The sequence below is a fragment of the Filicampus tigris genome, chromosome 1 (assembly GCF_054856515.1).
Source record: "Filicampus tigris isolate MCC_2025a chromosome 1, RoL_Ftig_1.0, whole genome shotgun sequence".
Lineage (NCBI taxonomy): Eukaryota > Metazoa > Chordata > Actinopteri > Syngnathiformes > Syngnathidae > Filicampus > Filicampus tigris.
Window position 1 is genome coordinate 20,880,328 of NC_141217.1, and position 14,633 is coordinate 20,894,960.

Consider the following 14,633-nt stretch of genomic DNA (forward strand, 5'->3'; position numbering starts at 1 on the left):
GGCTTGGAATGTCACTGGTATGCCAAAAATAAATTCCTGTCTATGCGCATGGGCACACTGGGAGAACTTAAAGGGAAAAGTTTGTGTTTGACACAATTGTAAAGAAGAAGTCATTTTGTGTGTGGCACTGATATATAAGATGTTTTTTTTAACCCTTTTGGGATTATTACTTCAATGAATTCTATTGTTTGATAGTCAATTGACTATGAGGTGATTTGTATGCACCTTGCACTGGATCTGGATAACACTGGAAGAGCAACATGTCTTTTTGAGGAACTAATATCAAGTTGTTCAATTCTCTCCAGTGCTGTGTTGTAAATTTCCCGGAATGCTTTTTTTTTTTCTTCTTTTGGTGGACGGTTATCTATGCCCACAAGGTGAATGCTAATTAGATACAGCAGCAGCGTAATTCCAGCGTTTGTGTTATTACTTTATCTTGTTGGAAAACTCATACTTTTTGGTTTGTAACTTATACCCTGTTCAAATATGGGAATTCAATCTATGTTTATTGTATTTTGATTGCTCCAGTGAGCACATAAAACTACAATGACACTCAGTAGAGCGCATCCTTCTGCCAAGGCCAAACTGTTTTGTGAAAAGGAAATTCATGTGATTTCATTTTCGTATTTGAACAAACAGTTTTACAAATGTCAACATGCCTGCTTTGAAAATGTCCATTAAAAGTTAATAAAATTATTTTTTTCACATTGCTGTCTGCCATGTTATTTAAAGTTACATTTCATGATTGATAGCCAAACTAGACTTGTTTCTGCTGCATGTCTGAGTATTGTCACTATTCTGGTAAAAAAAAAACAATGAAACTTCAGGTTTCATGAGAAAAATATGAAGAAAAAGAATCAGACTAACAACATCTCTAAAACTATCATAGAAAGTTGAGTTCTGGCTTTGTTTGCACATATCCCTGGTAGGAAAACTGATTCTTCTTCTCAAAAGGCACCTGATGTTATGAATTTCTTCAAATAAATCAAAAACAGTCAAACAGTACAGTATTTGGACATCTGAGAATAATGCGTTTTTATTGTTTAAAAGTTATTAAGTTATAATTAATGAACCAGTTATTAAAAAATAAGTTGAATGTATGTGTAAACTTTTGTATTTTTTAGTTAATGTTTTCTTATTCTCTTTCTGGGGCATTTTAAAGCGGTGGCTCTCAACTGGTGGGTCCCGGACAACAATAAAAAAAAAATGACATACTGTAAAAATGATATTTGGATTTTTCCAGGACAGCACAGAGGTGTACCGAGTTCCCAAATGGGACATATTAAGTAAGTGTCAGGAAGGCTACCTTTTGCTTTCGCCACTAGTTTGATCCATAGACAAATGCAGTACAGATGTGGTGAGCAAAATGCTTTTGACATTACATCAAATTCATTTGAAGATAATATGGAGAATTTAATATACTCTACATGTATTTTCAGGGCCTATTTTTAAACAAAACATGTTTTTGGGTGTTCTTAACTTCTATACAAGTGGGGCACGTCTTTGCAACAATTGGAAAATGCGGGTCCCAGGGTGATCACAGGTGAGAACCACTGTTTATTTGTTTATTTAAGGATCCCCATTAGTCTCTACCACAAGCGCAGAAGCTTTACTTCCTGGGGTCCGCTCACAATAAAAAACTTTAACAATGACAATTGGTACATATACAAAGCACAGACTGTTAAACATTAAGCACAAGTCATGTCCAATTCAACAACTGTCAAGATACAAGTAGAAGAGCTACAACTAGAGCTACATTCAATTAGCAAAATTTCACCATTGATCACAGATTTTGTTTTGTTTGTTTTAAAGGTAACATGACTGCTCTTTGACATAATTTGTGGAAGTAACATGTTTAAAGCACAGCATGTGGCCTGCGAGCCATACTTTGCCACACTGTCTTCAAAGCATCTAGAAAATTACTTCCTTTTTCAATCAGATGCATTACAGAGGCATGAGCAAAAATATAATAATATAGCCTATATACTGTATATTAGGTTTTTCTAACAAAATGCTGTGGATTTTTTTTTCTCACAATGATCTGAATTAAAGTCACTCTTTATTTATTAAGTCACTATTGAGAGTGTAAAATGTGTGGAAATCAAGATAATCTGATAAAATTAGGCCCTGTGAGTTTTAAATCACTTACTTCCCACTGCCATTACAGAGCAATAACGCAAACAATTAATGTGATGGTGGTACTGGTTTCATTGTGTAATGGAAACATTATTTGGGGTTATATATTTGGAATTTTGTAAATTACTGAATTTGGATTTGACTTCCTACGATGCAGGAGCTGGCCAATGAGCTGGGCGTCATTAAGCCGGCCTCCGTGCTGCGGGCCGGGCCACTGGCAGGGCTCCTCCCGCCCCCTTCATCGATGAGGTAGAGGGCTTGCTTATTTGAATAATGTGCGACTACTTGGACCGGAGCCAATCAGCTGTCGGAGCACCACGATAACTCGCAATGCATTATTGATAATAATAATTACGTTGACATGCGCATTTGAGGAGGTAGGAGTGCGGTGGTGGTGGGGGGGGGGGAGCATTTTTTTAAAGGCCAAAAGATTTTGTAGAAGAAGAGGAGGATAATTGTGCGGAACTCTTTTTGGCCCAGATGGTTGCAGCATGTCGAGGCGCAAGCAAGCCAAACCGCAGCACATCAACTCGGACGAGCCCGCGTCCGCACAAAATGGTGAGTTTTACTTCGAATTAATTGTTTAATAGTTCCGCTCGCGCACTTTGACCTATATGACGGTGCTGATCGGGGGGTTTGGGACGCAGATCGAAACTCGACAAAGGTTACTCAGGTGTGAGTCTAAATATAAATGTCTTGAAGCCACTCAAACTTATTTCATTCAAAATACCTGTTGATTTGTTTCTCTTTTTTTCCACTTGGAGTGGGTGGTGTTGAATGAAATCACCCGGACGTGAAATGAAACTTTTAACACGTACAAGCCGGTTCATCCGTAAAATAAGTCCCAATTTTATTAATAAAACCTTGTTTGTTTGTATGTTTGTTTATCGTCTCGTCGTGTCGAATCTGCGCTCCCGAATCTTTAATCTCGTTTTAATTTGATTGATCTAATCTTACCCATTCCAATTAAAATTGCACTTAAAAAAATAGAATTTCACAATCGCTTGCAAACGCTCCAACTTTGAAACATATCTAACTACACTTTCAACAATAAAAAAAAAAATGTATGAAATGGGACTCCGGGAAAGCTGACCCAAAGGCAATAAATCCCCCAGTTTAATGCATGACTGTTTCCTTTGGTACGTATGTGGGGGGTGGGGGATGGAGCAGTGGCCCTTTTAGTGGAGCCTGTTGGGTGGGAAGGGGGTGGGGGGCTCGCTCCCTCCTACCCCCACCTCCAACAGAAGAGCGCTCACCCTTTTCTGTGAATGAAAAACTTGAAAAAGCTGTATTGGATTCAGTCGTAGTGCAGTTTTGGTCAACTCAATGTGCAAAAAGGACATTAGTAGGTGGATATCTGACAATGTGCCGTCCCAGTTTAGGTACACTAACCATGGGGGTTGGGAGTGAGTGCTGTGATGTATTTGTGATAAGAGCTCTTACGTCGTATTGTGCGCAAATGTTCGCAGTTTCCCCCTCGGATGAGTATTGTAATGCAACTTGTGTGTTGTGACACCGTTCCAGTACCTCCCGCTAAGCAATTATCAAGTCCAACAGTTTATTTGGGCAAATGCAAACAGGTGGTCTACCTCCCGTCCCCCACTCAAAAGGCATTAGCATTTAACAATACACGCAGTTGTTGCGAAATGTAGACAAATTCAATGAAAATCACATTGTGGGTGCTTAGGCAATTAACAGTGTTCTCATTTCTTTTTAGTTAGTTTAGTTTCCATGAAAGTATAAATGTACACATTTTTGGGACAATGGTTCCACTACACTCCAGTAAACTGCTCGGTATTGTCATTTGTTCGTTCTATAGCCGCATGATTTATTTTAAATACCAATGCTTCCTTATGGGCTTGCACATTGTTCAGATTCATGTTGAAAGTAGTTGGTTGCCCCCTGCTGGCCTTGTGGACAAAAGGTCAATTCAAAGTTGTTAAGGGCCCTTGTCAGAGGAAAATGGCCCAGGTGGGCCTCAGTTTTATAGTGTTGTATCAGTGTTATATAGCCTGTTATTTGTGTATTTTGTAGATTATTACAGTAATATATGAAAATATCTTGTTTGTTCTGATTTAAAGTTGCAAACGAGTTCAATGGATTTGCACATTCACCAATGTTTTTAAAAAAAAAAAACACTCCTTGATTGCTACATTGTCATATGTTTAGAATAAACTTTTGTTAAAGTCGTATCTCTTCCAACCCCCACCAGGCAATCTACAAGATGATCCAGCGCAGGAGACCGATGGAGAAGTGAAAAGGTTCAGAATGGACCAGACCAGGATCTGCAAAAAGTGCTGTGCCGAATTCTTTGACGAGGCTGAATTTTTGGAGCACGAAAAGAACTGTACCAAAAGCCAGCAAGTGCTCATTATGAGAGATGGTGACTGCAGTGAGATGACGGAGGAATATTCGCAAGGTTCTTCTGAAGGCCCCGCCAGCGACCACGACGATAGCCGGTCCAGCAGCCATTCCCTAGCTGCTGCCAATGCTGACCAAATGGAAAGAACTGAGGATGAGTCTAACATGCACATGGACGACCAAGAAGATATGTCTGCCAGTTCAGAGACAAACTTCCAACCTTCACCCGAGATGCAGGATCCAAGCACGTTTGAAGCCGTGACTGCTGACACTCAAGTTTCCGTCTCCCAGACTTCCTCAAATACAACAGCTCTGTCATCGCAGGATGCCCTACAGGTCATCCCCATGATCTTGGAACAGTTGGTGTGTCTCCAGCAGCAGCAGCTACAACAAATCCAAATCACAGAACAGATCAGAATCCAAGTGGCCATGATGACTCCACAGGGTCTCCGTTCGTCAGTGGGGGCAGCCATGGACCCCCTGAAAGCGCTTGGTGCACATCTCTCCCAGCAGCTGTCTGCCGCAGCAGCTTTGATAGGAAAAAGGACTGGTAGTCAGAACCTGTCAATGGAGGCAGTGAAGCAAGGTAAACTGTCTCTACCCACTGGCATCGCAACCTCTGTGCCCGCAGGACTGAGTGCAACGACCTCTAAAATGGACATTTTGAAGGGCATTCCGGATCTGGCTGGCCGTTTACCAGCACTACTTCCAGAGTCACCAGGCGCTGTAGGCTTCCCGGGCACCTTCAGTGGAATCCAAGCAGGGATTGATTTGAAAAAAGCAAAGGGAAAGCTGTTGAATCTTCCAGTTGAGACAAAGAATGGAGACTCGTTATACAAGCACAAGTGCAAGTACTGTGGAAAGACCTTTGGCAATGACAGCGCTCTCCAGATTCACCTGCGTTCGCACACCGGAGAGAGACCCTTCAAATGCAACATCTGCGGGAACCGCTTCACAACCAAAGGGAACCTCAAGGTGCATTTCCAAAGGCACAAAGACAAGTATCCAAACATCACCATGAACCCCCATCCTGTGCCCGAACATCTCGACAACATTCCCACCAGCAGCGGTATTCCCTTCGGCATGTCGGTGCCCATGGAAGAGTCAAATGAAATTAAGCCAATACTTAGTCATCCTGCTGCAGGCTTTCATTCTTCGTCACTCTCTGGATTCAAGACATTTGATGGCTTTGGTAGTGGAGACCCATTTTCCCAGAGACCCTCCCCATCCACAAGTGACGGCTCTCCATCTGTTTCCTCAAATGTCTATAGCCAAGAGACCGGTATGGATCACACTCAGAAGGATGCTAAGGAGCTCCTGGGAACTCTGCATCACTTGAATGGCAATTCTATGTCTGGAGAGCAAAGCTCCGGCACTGCAAAGCTTCAGCAGATGGTGGACGGATTGGAAAAGAAGACAAACGACCCCAACGAGTGCGTCATCTGCCACAGAATTCTCAGCTGCCAGAGCTCGCTGAAGATGCATTACCGCACACACACTGGGGAGAGGCCATACAAATGTAAGATCTGTGGCCGCGCTTTCTCCACAAAAGGCAACCTGAAGGCCCATTACGGGGTGCACAGGGCCAACACTCCTCTTAAAATGCAGCACTCCTGTCCCATCTGCCAGAAGAAGTTTACCAATGCTGTGGTTCTGCAGCAGCACATTCGCATGCACATGGGCGGCCAAATCCCCAACACCCCAGTGCCGGAAAACCACTTGGAGGCAAACGACGCAATCGAGGCCTCTCCGCCGGAAGAAAAATCTATGAACCTGAATGGTTTCGAAGCAAACACGGAAGCTCAACAACCCGAGGTGAGCTCTCACAAGCCAAGTGAGAACTCTGACTCTGTCCCGCCTGCCGCAGATGACCAGAAGCATGCTGGCCCTGCCATGTTTTCCAGCCTTGATGTCTTGAAGAATCTCACCTCTGCTCTTGCACTAAAACGACAGGGTAGCACTCCATCTGAGAGCGAGGGGACACCCAAAGAATCCCCGTCTGCTCCCAGAGAGCAGGAATATCTGAACGGCCGCAGCCCGGGTGTTTCCGATTCTGCCACGTCATTTCATTCTGCCTCTCCTCTCAACAACACTAGTAGCCTCAAGTCCCCGGAATCTGCTGCAGAAGAGTTTGCTCGTAATGGGTACAAACCGGACGTTGAAGGGGCAATTCAAGATGAAACTGAATCAAGTGGAGCCCTTGACCTCACGGCGTCGAGCAGCTTTACCCCAAAAGCGATCAAAGAAGAACCGAGCGTGCCATTCACAACTGGAGAATACGGTGAGTTAATCAATCTGGGAAGCACTGTAGTTGTTTTGATTTTGAATGGATCTAATGACCTTTTTGTATCCACAGCTGCAAGTAATATGTCTTTCATGAGGATCCCTTTAAGTCTGGAGATGAAGATTCCTCAAGAGAACCCAATGGGCACGCATCGTGGTTTGTTCACATCTCAAATGCCCCCTGGGACAGGCATACCCTCGCCGGTCCCCAGCGCACCGCGTCGGTCCTCCAAGCAGCATGTTTGTAACGTCTGCGGGAAGAACTTCTCTTCTGCCAGCGCCTTGCAGATTCATGAACGCACTCACACTGGGGAGAAGCCGTTCGCCTGCAACATCTGCGGTCGGGCATTCACCACCAAAGGAAATCTAAAGGTATCTTTGTCTTGAATACTGCAGACTTCTAAATGCCAAACGTCGCTTTCCGATGGCGACCTTCTATTTCCAGTCAATAAACTTAACGTGGCCTTTTTCTTAACTCTGAAGATTGAAAAATGTCTTTGATCTTAAGGTATTTGTTTTCAAGAACAATGAAGACAATGTAGAGGTTTAGGGGTTAGGGTTAAGGTTAGGTTTAGGGCAGGGGGGTCCAAACGTTTTGCAAAGAGGGCCAGATTTGGTGAGGTGAAAATGAGTGCTGGCCGACCATTCAGTTTCAAGGTGCTTTAATTTTCCACAACATTTGTTACCAGTCACCTTCTCGTAGTTTTCATGTTTTGTCTGGTAGTGACTCTCGATAGTGAATTCCATGAAAACAGCCACAGTCTCTGAGCGAACTCCGCACAACACAGCTGTTTTGTATTTCAGTGAAAAAATTATGACAATTCCCATTTGTCGTCGAAGCAGCGGCCCTCTCTGACAAATTTCCTTTTCTTCACTAGAGTCTCTATTTTAGAAATGAGCTGCAAAGGGCCACATAGAAGGTCATGCAGCAACGGGTTCAGTCGGACACCTAACACGACTTGGAGAGCGGTGTGTTCGGAGAGGCAGAGCGTATTTCCCAAAGCAGCCGAGAGCGCAGCCATGGGTCTGCTGCAATCTGGTGGTGAAATACAAAATGGCTTTTTTTTTTTAACATGTGTATCTTGTTCTGTGGTCAACACTACTGACATTATTCATCTTATGCCAGAGGCTACGGGCCGATAGAATTTCAACACGGGCCGCATTTGGCCCCCGGGCCCGACTTTGTACATGGCTGGTTTAGGGTTAGGGTGAACATAACAACTCTGTCGGCCATTGTAATGCAGTGCATGTTTTCATTGGCTGTTTGACAGGGATACAAGGTTGTTACTATACTACATAGATGAGTTTGTAATTGACTGAGTTTTTTTTTTTCCCCCTCCTTCAGGTACATATTGGTACCCACATGTGGAACAACTCCTCGAGACGTGGCCAGCGTCTATCCCTGGATAATCCCATGGCTCTTATGGCAATGAGCTCCGAGCCGAAGATGTTACCAGAAATGTTGCAAGCCCCCAAAGAACTTGCTGCTCCAGCCATGAATTTTGACCCATCTATGTGGAATCAGTACACTCCGGCCTTTAGTGGCGGTCTGACCATGAAGACCAATGAGATCTCTGTCATCCAGGGGGGAGGCATCCCTCTCCCCGGGAGCCCTGCTGGCAGCGCCCCGCTGATTGGATCCACCGGAGGCCTCATGAAGATGGACGGAGCCCACTCTGGCTTGCCGGCCTCCATGGCTGAAATTGAGAAAAACAGCTCTGACAGTGTGCCGAAATCCCAGTTTCCCCATTTCATGGAGGAGGGGAAAATTGCTGTCAATTAATCACCTGAACTCTCACCCTGAATGTCTTCTCGCAAATGAGGTACAATCATGGAATTCAGCATCGGTATTTCCCAGTAGTCTTGTCACATCACTCATTCAATTGATTCTATAGCATTGCTTTTTAGTTGACTTAATGTAACTACTGTAGTTGTATTTTATATGAATATATACGGGTATTTTCTTTCCTGTGACTTTTTTTTTTTGCCGTCTATCCAAACGTTTGAATGTAGAACTTTACTTGAAACTCTGCTTTAATTCCACCTGTCTTTTTTTAATTCACTTTTTGAAGGATTTGGACTTTAAGGGCTTGACTTTTGAGGTCAGTGTCTCAGCGCTCATAACTTTGGCATAATCAACCACCGTTTTGGTCCAAAATGACTACTTCCCCTCCTTTTGTGTGCCATCGATTTTATGACATTGGAGTGTAGTTTTTCACATTGAAAGGGGGGTTTGGACAGGTTACTCTAGTGTCCTGCCTTTTGCATACATGTTAGTGTTGAATGATGTACATAAGTAATGAAAAGTAATGAAATGGTTGTCCTTGCCAAGTGCTTAACTTGAATTGTGTGTGTTGTTGTTGTCCTTCAATGCACCAGAGGGTTAATTTAAAGGCTTTGGTAGAATTATGATTTGTACCATGTAGCATTGCTTGTGTCTCAGATTTACATCCAGAATTCTCTGCTGCCTTTGTGTTTTCTTGTAAAGCGGTGTCATGTTTAGTTGGCTGAGCTCCAAATGCAGCATATTGTCCAGCCTGCACTTTATTTGAGGTTTATACGGTCACATTTATTGTTGCATCTCAGTCTCACTGCGTAATGCTGTCTTAGCGGGACAAAGGGCAAATTTACAATTTTGTCTCAGAGGTTTGCCAGTGCTCAGATTGAATGGTCTTCAAATTGTAGCATTTTAATTTATTTATAATACACAAGGCTTGAATTTTGCGGATAAGTTCTACCTCATTTAGATTTTAGTTCTCCACACCTCCCTTTCTCAATGTTAACTGTACATTTCTCCCCCAGTACATTCTTGACTACATATATTTTATTTTCTCCTCTAAATCTGCTGTGTTGAACTCCAATGAATGTATCACAGGACACTTTACACAAGTCAGAATGCTCAGAGTTCATTTGAAGGCCCCTGATGTACATTCCTTAGTAATTATGCATTTGCCAAGTTGTGCCTTTTTTGTTAGTGAACCTTGTCAAAACTACTTTTCAAAGATGTCTCTACAATTCAATGTTGAGCCAGTGTGGCTTGTTTACAGTGTACATTGTTTTGTTTTTTTTCTCTCCAAATGTTTCCTTCAACCGTGTCTGCTGGTTTTGAAAAATAAAGTCCTCACTTTTTTTCAGATATGCATTGTCATAATTCACTAATGATTGCAAGCAGGGTTGCACTGGCACAAAAAAAATTAGACACGCACGCATGCATGTGCACACCCGCACGCACACACCCACGCATACTAGCAACCCACTCTGTAACTAAGAAGCCATTGTTCATCTCTTCATCCGCAGTCAGGGTTTCATGAAATAAGATGCATACATATCCAGAATCTTGCTCAATGCCCTCATATCCGGATCATTATCAGGCTTTTGAAAAGCTTTCTGATGAGCTGATCGTTTGAATCAGGTGAGTTGGAGGAGGGAAACATCTAAAACATGTAGGATAGTGGCAGAGTTGTCCACACATGATGCACAGCATTACTTGAACTCTTAAGTTGAAGTTGACCCTTGCAGTGACAGTCGGTCAAAATATGTCCTTACCCGAAAGAGGTCCGTGGTGGGAAAAAAGAGTGGACACCTAGACAACTGTGCTAAGCTATAGCTGTGCACAGGGTCCCATACTGCAAGTCAGAGATGGCCAATTATTTTTTCCAACGGTCCATCCGATTCAATTGGGTTGGGTGTGATTTAATGTCTTTTTATAAAACAGTGAATTCCATCATTTCAATAAGTGACCATTGTGTTGCTTGGTCTATGCTGTTGTAATTAGGAAATAAATACTGGGGAAAACATAAAAAAAAGTTGTTGTTTTTTTATGTTAAAATGACATATCTAAACATATTAACGATAAACCTTGTCCAGATGTTCAATAAGTTTTTAAGTTTATCCATGAGGTCGGTGGGTCCAGGTAAAAATGAGGGCCAATCAAAAACCTCTGCGCTCATTGGAGAACCACACCGAAATGCTATTTATTATTACAATTGACATTGACTACAGGAATCAAATGTTCTACTCTTGAGACAGATCCTTATGAAATTTGTCTTCAGACATGACTTCTGACCACCCCTGGCTACAATGTAGCTCTGTCACTGATGCTGATGGGTACAGTTTGCTGTCTATATCATCACTGGATTAATGGCCTGCCTCCTATAAATTTGGGCCAGTCACTTGGGGTAAAATGGGGAAAATAATAATTCAAAAGTACCAAAAGACGCCGGCCCACCAGGCGTCTTCCCTGTAAGACAGATGGCCAGTCCAGCCCTCATTGCAAGCACACAGATTTCAAAGTCCCAGCAGAGGGGTTGAAGGGTAGCGCTTTAATATTAACAGTTAACACCGATACTCTACAGTAGTACACTTTTGTACACTTTGTATAAAATAATCATGGTGCACGAGTTGCATCTTGGGTGTGATTTTGGACACTCATTTGTAATTGAAGTTCAGTGACTGAACAGTGTTGTTTGACATTCTTTAGTGAGTCAAGGCAGATATTTTACATGAGAAAAATCAGAAGGCACACCACCAAAGAAAAAAAAAAAAAAAAGAACATGGCACTAGAAGTATGCACAAGCTTATGAGCCTATGTAAATATGTATCTTCGGCCATCTCGTGCAATTATAGAGCATTTATTAGCTCTGCTTCTCGCTGTACGTCACTGGCAGTAAATAAACTAAATGAACAACGCTACATTAGTAGGAGGCCTACATACATTTTGGGACCAGTTGAATGAATAATTTGTCGTGAGTGGCAATTACTATTTGAAAGAGTGTTTATAGTTAACTTAAATTATCTTTTTTTTATTATTATTATTTTGCCATTTAACCGTGCATGCAAGGAGACATTCATCCCAATATTGTGTACGACGTGTGAAGACGATCTGCACGCGTGTATAAAGGGACACGTCTTGTATTTTCCATGTTCTTTGTTTAATATTTTGGATAATGGGTTGACAAGTCACACTCTGAACATTATGTAAAGGGGAGCGTTGTTTTTTTAAATTTCTTTTTATTTGGGATAAAGCACTCTATATGAATAACAGGAACATGATTGGTAGTAATTTATGGAGAAGGGCTTCTATTTACTTTTTCATACTCTCTTTAAACATGTAAACTGCGTTGAATTATTAATATTTTCTTTATTTTAATGTTTGTTTGATATATTTGTTATGTGTTTATATGTGCATCTCTGCACCTGTCAGCTCGCCAAAAAGGAGCCTTTTTCCTCCCCCATTTTCTCTTTAGTGTGTCCCACCCGGCTCTCTGTCAGCGGTACAGTGCGAAGTGACAGCCTCCGCCTAGAACCTCAGAAACGCCCAACCCAGGCTGCGTGCCCGCGGCGGCTTTTTCCGGAATGACCGACAATATTCCCCTGCAACCTGTCCGGCGGCCAAAGAGAAACAACAGCAAACACAGGCATGGGTAAGGCTCGTTGATATGACTTTTGGGGGGCAGCAGCCTTGTCGCTTTCGCTCTTGCAGCCATCTTCATTCAACACAAACGGTTGCTTTGTGTTGAAACGTCAGCGGGGAGGGAGAATGTTCATACTCCTGATGGCTAAACGATATTGGTCATGTACAGTACATTATATTTGTTTTTTTTAAATAAGTATATAAGGAGGCTAGTGCTATTCTAATGTTGCTGTTTAGCAGCTAGCTTATAGCCTTAGCTTACATCCTTGTTCCGGGGGAGAGCGTGTGCAGCAAGTGCACTAGAAGACGACGTCAATATTTGCCTGTTCATACTTTGGTCGCAGTGCAAATGCACTACATGCAGGCCCCGAGCAATGTTTCTCTCATTAGAAAACAATCAGCCTGTGACTATGATTTTTACTCTAACTACGTTAAAAAGTGGGATAGGCCTCGCGCAGATGGATGGAGAGGCTTTTGAAATGTATCTTTAAGTGATGGCATCTAAGCAGCAGCCCAATGAACAGCACCGATCATGACATTGAACGATGTAATTTTTAAAAATCGATACAATCCAGAGGGCTACGATTAGATTTATTTGCAATTACAGATGCATGTTTCCCATACATTTCAATTTTGTAATCTACTCCTTCTAAAACAGTAATGACTAACATCCGTGACTAAAATACGAGGGGTACTCAAAAAGTAACGAGCCCTGTTCAATTTACCCGATTTATAATTAATATTTTTTTTATATTAATATCTTGGACAATTTTATATTAAATATGAACTGTTCTTTTGTTGTTGTTGTTGTTGTAGTTCACATTTTAAAACAAAGAATTTAATTACAGATCTTTGCTACTATTGGAGGTGCTTCGCTTTTTGCGTTTTGGAGTTAATTTCTGTAATATTTTGAAAATATTTTATACTGATATTAGCAGGCCTGTTTCTCTGAGCCCTGAAGTGACCCAAGGATTACACAGAGTTTCGTGGTGTGCGCCTGCGATGCCCAATTTCTACCAAGTTTTTTTTATACTGGCAACACAATTGTTAACATTACTTTACGAATAATTTTGAGGATGTTCAAGGGATTAAAATTTTGACAAATAATTTAAGTCAGTTTGCAGATGACATATTTTTAAATGATAGATCAATGGTGGATAAAACTCTATTGTCAATTCCAGGCTTGCATCAAAAATGACATCACTAGTCAAGATTGTGGTCGGTGAAAACATAGGCCCTATCCCAATACCCACACTTGCGCGTTCCCACTAAGGGTACGAGTGTGTAGGATGTCCCAGTTCTGCGAAGTGCTCTGTCTCGCCCGTCATACATTACATCAGAGGTGTCAAACGCATTTTTTGTCGCGGGCCATATCGTAGTTATGGTTTCCAGAGGGCCGTTATGACTGTGAACCCAAATAAATGTACGATCGCCCCATGTATACACAACATATTGATGAATAACTCCTCTACAAATCAGATTTACAATCTTGATATTTTAGTAAGAAACATGAAGTTGTTTCATAATTTGCTTTCGCGGGCCCCATAAAATTATGTGGTGGGCCAAATTTGGCCCTCGAGCCTTGAGGGTGACACTGCCTGGTATTAGCTCATCTTTAATTAAAGGGGAAGTCAACGCAAACATTTTTTTTTTCAAGAATATGTTCTATGCAAGCCCACTAGTTGAAACAGGGCATTTTGATTAATTTTGCGTTTGTGGAATATAAATTAAGCAGCAAAATGCACTCGTTTTTAGCCATCTGTGGGGGTGGCCATTTTGTCTTCTGTCCACTGAAAATTAGATCACAACTGCTCGCAACGACCAATCACGGCTCAGATTCAGAAAACAGGTCAGCGGTGATTGGTCGTTGTGAGCAGTTGTAATGTCATTTCAAGTCGACAGATGACAAAATGGCCGCCCCCAGAGATGGCTAAAAACGAGTGGATTAACACTTATTCCACAAACGCAATATTTATCAGAGTGCCCTGTTTCAACTAGTGAGCCTGCTGGAAACATACTCTGAAAAAAATATGTTTGGGTTGACTTCCGCTTTAAAACTAAATGGAAGCAGGCAGGGCTCCAGGATTTTTTCTCTCCTGGGGCTAGAGGGGGGCTTGATTGATACATAGGGGTGCTAAGAAACTAATTTGTAAATATATTTAAGAATATCAAATGAAATGCTGGAGGGGCTTAACTGGGGCTCCACAGATTTCTGACGGTGCTATAGAACCCCCTAGCCCCAGTGTAGCGACATCCCTCAAGCTCCTATCCCACTGAGGGGCGAACATTTCCGACTGTTGGCAAAGGTAGAAAAATGCGCATTCACATCAGGGTTCGTCAGGGTTGGTTCAAGATCGCAATTGTTTGCCAAACGGTCGGTAGACATTAGGCAGATGTTCACCTCTACTTCCCTTGCGACAAGAAAAAATACTAAAATATT

The 14,633-nt window shown here is 42.2% G+C and overlaps 2 protein-coding genes across 3 annotated transcripts in view; both read left to right on the plus strand.

Moving 5' to 3' along the window:
* Nucleotides 1–2,437: 2,437 nt before the first annotated feature.
* Nucleotides 2,438–9,916, plus strand: sall4 (spalt-like transcription factor 4). 2 transcript variants are annotated; one of them, XM_086025852.1, is made up of 5 exons: nt 2,438–2,513; nt 2,617–2,694; nt 4,349–6,778; nt 6,854–7,152; nt 8,126–9,916. In XM_086025852.1, exons 2-5 carry the CDS (start codon nt 2,628–2,630, stop codon nt 8,561–8,563), a joined length of 3,234 nt encoding a protein of 1,077 aa, XP_085881978.1. In that variant the 5' UTR covers nt 2,438–2,513; nt 2,617–2,627; the 3' UTR covers nt 8,564–9,916. The 2 variants fall into 2 exon arrangements, with proteins under 2 accessions (XP_085881978.1, XP_085881969.1); XM_086025843.1 differs by lacking the exon at nt 2,438–2,513 and having other exon boundaries at nt 2,558–2,694.
* Nucleotides 9,917–11,802: 1,886 nt separating this feature from the next.
* The window catches only part of atp9a (ATPase phospholipid transporting 9A), a 33,225-nt gene continuing 30,394 nt past the window's right edge, over nt 11,803–14,633 (plus strand). The window contains exon 1 of the mRNA XM_086025865.1: nt 11,803–12,203. Within this exon, the coding sequence (XP_085881991.1) occupies nt 12,136–12,203 (68 nt within the window). The 5' untranslated portion in view covers nt 11,803–12,135. The remainder of the gene's footprint in view (nt 12,204–14,633) is intronic.

Coding starts and splice junctions, on each gene's coding strand:
- sall4 (XM_086025852.1), top strand. CDS start 2,628: ATGTCGAGGCGCAAGCAAGCCAAACCGCAGCACATCAACTCGGACGAG. Junction 6,779..6,853: donor ATTCACAACTGGAGAATACG/GTGAGTTAATCA, acceptor TTGTATCCACAG/CTGCAAGTAATATGTCTTTC. Junction 7,153..8,125: donor CCACCAAAGGAAATCTAAAG/GTATCTTTGTCT, acceptor CCCCTCCTTCAG/GTACATATTGGTACCCACAT.